General features: G+C 31.8%; 1 protein-coding gene across 1 annotated transcript in view; it reads left to right on the top strand.

Annotated features, from left to right (window-relative positions):
• The first annotated feature begins 599 nt into the window (after positions 1–599).
• LOC108738076 overlaps positions 600–4,059 on the top strand; it is a 77,564-nt gene continuing 74,104 nt past the window's right edge. The window contains exons 1-2 of the mRNA XM_018471305.2: positions 600–773; positions 890–947. Coding sequence (XP_018326807.1) covers positions 748–773; positions 890–947 — 84 coding nt within the window. The 5' untranslated portion in view covers positions 600–747. The remainder of the gene's footprint in view (positions 774–889; positions 948–4,059) is intronic.

Below are 4,059 nucleotides of genomic sequence, written 5' to 3'. Positions count from 1 at the left end.
TATCGGGTTTTGTTCAAGTGACCACCCTCTTTCGATCCCCCACCTCCACCCGCTTGAAAATATTTTTTTTATTGAATTTTATTTGAATTATAGTGTATGAAAATTGTCAAAATAATCAACTTTCAAACCCCATAACTTTATGGGGGCGAGACCGCCGCAAATTTTTTGTATGGTTTTACTCAGGTGACCACCCTCTTTCGATCCACCCTTCGGGGGTGGGGACCATCATCTAGACCTTTACCATCTTTTGTTTCAAAGAAAGAATATATTAAATTTGCTTCCAATAGTTTAATCTGTAACTCATAAATCCACCAGAAGTAAATAATAATTTTTCGTTTATTCTCGCGTATTTGTCCTTGATTCAGTCTTGGTTTTAGTCTTGGTGTAGCTCGTTTGATCTTGGTCTTACAATTAGTCTTGCTAGTTTAAAGACAGTCTTGGCCTTAGTCTTACGAAAATCAGAACTTACTTTCCGTTAACAGGGTACTGAACTGACGTAGAACTATGCGGATGGCAAGTATTTAGAATGTTATTAATTTGTTAGCTGATAAGATCGTTATTTGCGCATGATAAGCAGTAAAACCAGACGATTTAAGGTGTTTGCAGTTCTACAACGCTTGCTGGGTGTGCCTTTTCGAAACTGATAGCGGTTATCATTGCGAGGACTCCAATGCGTTTTGCGATATTAACTTTTTAGTTTTATTTAGTTCGGTACACTGACTGAATGAGATTATTAAAACCTCAAAAATGGCAGAGGAAGAAAAAGATGATGAGTATGTAAAATAATAAACAAATTTAACGATGTTATTTTTTTATGACATTTTTGTTCATTGTCTTGGCGATTCACATTGAAATTGTTGATTAATAAAAGAATCTTGTTTTGCTTCAGGGAAATGATGGCTCCTACTACAACTATAGAAACCGTTACGATTACAAGGCCGCTCAAGGTGAGTTTTTTTTAAATTTAATTACTAGTTTATTAATCCATCGCATTGTAATTTTATTTGGTAAATAAAGCTGTATATGAAGATGCGGTAATCAGCAGGTGTAAATGAATACATTGCATCGATTTTGAGTAATATTAGTTGATTGCACGGAATATAAAGTAAAACGATTACACACGTTTCGTCTTTATTCGTCTCTTCAAGGAGTTGGAAATATTGTGATGTGTGGATGAAATATATAAAAATTTATCTTTTTAAATCATGTGATTAATTAACAATAAGTATTTAATAACTGAGTAAAAGAAATTAAATTTAGAAATTTTTAATACCGTTTTAAAATCGGTAATCAGTAACATCCTTACATTGCACCCACCTATTCAAAATCATACAGTAATTGTTAAATATACATTATAGTTTTTTGTATTATTTATATTTAAAACAATTTTTACATCCTTATATTTGTTGTGTCATAATTTGTTATATCAAATTAAAGGGTATTTGTAAAACTGATCGCAAGTAAGTATAAGAAAATGTAGAAATCAATCGTTAAAAGGTTTCAATTTCTGAATAAATGAAGATCATCTTGGGCACACTTAACTGGAATTTGTATTGCTTAACAAAAGCAGTTGCAACATTTAAATTGCAAATGTGACTCTACTGAAGATTTCTGTTTATGTTCTTTCTTTGTGGCGATGGCTTGGAATTATGTGTATTTCTGTTAAAGCTGACAGCACATCATAATAACATTTGACCTAAATTTGTAGTTGATACTAAGTATGTAAGTACGTGATTATTTTTCCATACAGGTAACCGTCAGAATGTGTATTGCATTATATTTATAAGATGTAAGCAAAGAATAGGTTAATGAAAATATTTTGACAAGTTATGAATGTTTATATTAATAGTAGTTACGGTTTTGTTCAAGTAGATGGTTCTGATCTGTTAAACGTGCTTCAATTTTTTCAAAAATATCTATTTGTATTCATTTGAACGTTGTGGATAGATAAATATATAGTGTCCTTTAGCAAAAAGCATAAAAATGGTTTCATAAAAGAATTAGGTCTCATAGTTTAATAAAACTATATGCAATATTTTCCACTTAAATTTTTGTTTTACGTTAATGGATTCTGATGTGTGTTAAATAAAAAATTAGAAAATGAATTATTTATTTATGAGAAGAAATCTTTGTTTATTTGAGTAAAGTAAAGTTGATTAGGTAGTCTCATTTTATTACTCTTAATTAATTATGAAGACCTGAAGTGGTCGTGCGTCTTCCATATTTGGATTGAATCCTCAGTCTTGATTATTAACCAGGTATTGCATCACTTAACATGTGAGAAAAATGAGTGTAAGGCTGCTAAAGGGTTAAAATTCATACTCCTATTTTTGCGCCCTTTTTTTGTTAGGTTTGAGTACTTGGAAATTATGAAAAATATATTTCTAATATGGTTTTACTGAACACGTTGCCTGTAAATGTCAGAAATTCACTGCAATTATTGATACATATTTGCAAATTTAAGTACTTTATTATTAAGTATCTTTCCGAAATATGCTGTTATATTTTATGATCAGCAATTTTAATCGGAGGGCTCTGTCGATCTTTCTTTTAACATAAGTTTATAAACTATAAAAATCACATTAATTATATCAAGCAACATCAACGTCTTTGATACAATCTACTTTGGAAAAACCTTGTGTAGAAAGGCGAAACGGTGGTTTTGCCAGTTCTAAAGAAAACGATTTTTAGTTCCCATTTTGGGTTTGATTCTAATTTTGCTGTTTAACTATTACAAAGGAAAATAGTGTTAGACACTTCGAGAAATCTGATCATTTAAGTTCAGTTGGTTCGAATTTGAAAAAATTGTTGTTTTAATATTACGCTTCAAATAAAAAAGTAATGTTATTAGACATGACGATGGGGTGAGTCGTACGGTGGCAGTGCTGAGCTGAATATGTGACAGTAGAGTCCCTGATTGCATTAACTTTGTCGCTATCGTCCTTTCTATAATGGAGCGGCTCCGAATACAATCAAGCCGGTTAATGCACTAAGGCTAAATCAAATCTGAGGGGTTTCGGTGCATTGTACTCATGTCCCCGTTTGTCGACCTGAATGACTATGGTGACTTAATGACATTAGTTCATATGTATACATATTGTATATTGGTATAAAGTTTATTTACTTGACTGGTCATTCTGTCCTACATCTGAAACTTTTTCTGAGTTATTTGAATTACTTGTTACGCATTGTACGATTAGTTTGATTAGGAACCTACTTATCTCCCGTAAAAGAACCATTCTTTGCTTTTGAAAAGGAACAATAAGATCGACTTGTTTTCCATAATCTGTTATTTTTAGAATACTACCAGGAGCAACTAATCAATTTGTTGAAAATTGATTTAATTCTACGATCCGTCATAGCATATCACTTGTCTACAACTGTCTTGTTGAAAAATTTTTCAATTAAAAGCAACCATTTTGGAAGATTTAGCGGGATTGAATTTAGCTCATTTTTATCCGCCTGAAATCGTGATTTTGTTCTCGCAAATGTGTGTCTACTGTAGATTGTAGCGGCGCAAAGCTCTGGTTTTAGCTACAGTCTTTACTTTATTAAACTTAGACTGTCCTAAAGACTAGTTATAACCAAAATGTGTCTCGTCTAGTGTTGCCAACCTACTACAGGAAAAATCCCACTCGCAGGTCCAAAAAATCCCATATTTTCTCTAAAAATCCCTCCACGCGCAGGTCCAAAAAGTCCCATATTTTCTCTAAAAATCCCTCCAACTTATTACTATTATTATTTTTTAATTCGTTAATTTAATCGTTTATTCGAAGAAAAAATATACAATATTTTTGTAAACATGGACAACTTTTCGTGTCGATAGTATAATACCGATAATTTTATTGTATGTAGTTATCTCGTTTCCCAAAAATGCAGACAAAACCAGGCCTTGGGGGTTTAGATGTTTAGATGTTCGGATTTTGGAACAATACACCAATTCAAACATTTATTTTTATTAGTTTTAACATCTGTTTCTGATCTGTTGACTGGTCACTTTCAAGATGTTTGCTGAAGACCATACAATGATACGAAAACAATATACAATTCAAAAAAGTT

The sequence above is a fragment of the Agrilus planipennis genome, unplaced genomic scaffold (assembly GCF_000699045.2).
Source record: "Agrilus planipennis isolate EAB-ADULT unplaced genomic scaffold, Apla_2.0 scaffold165, whole genome shotgun sequence".
In the NCBI taxonomy this organism is placed as follows: domain Eukaryota; kingdom Metazoa; phylum Arthropoda; class Insecta; order Coleoptera; family Buprestidae; genus Agrilus; species Agrilus planipennis.
The sequence above is the reverse complement of the archived record's forward strand: the minus strand, read 5'-3'. Positions and strand labels throughout refer to the sequence as shown.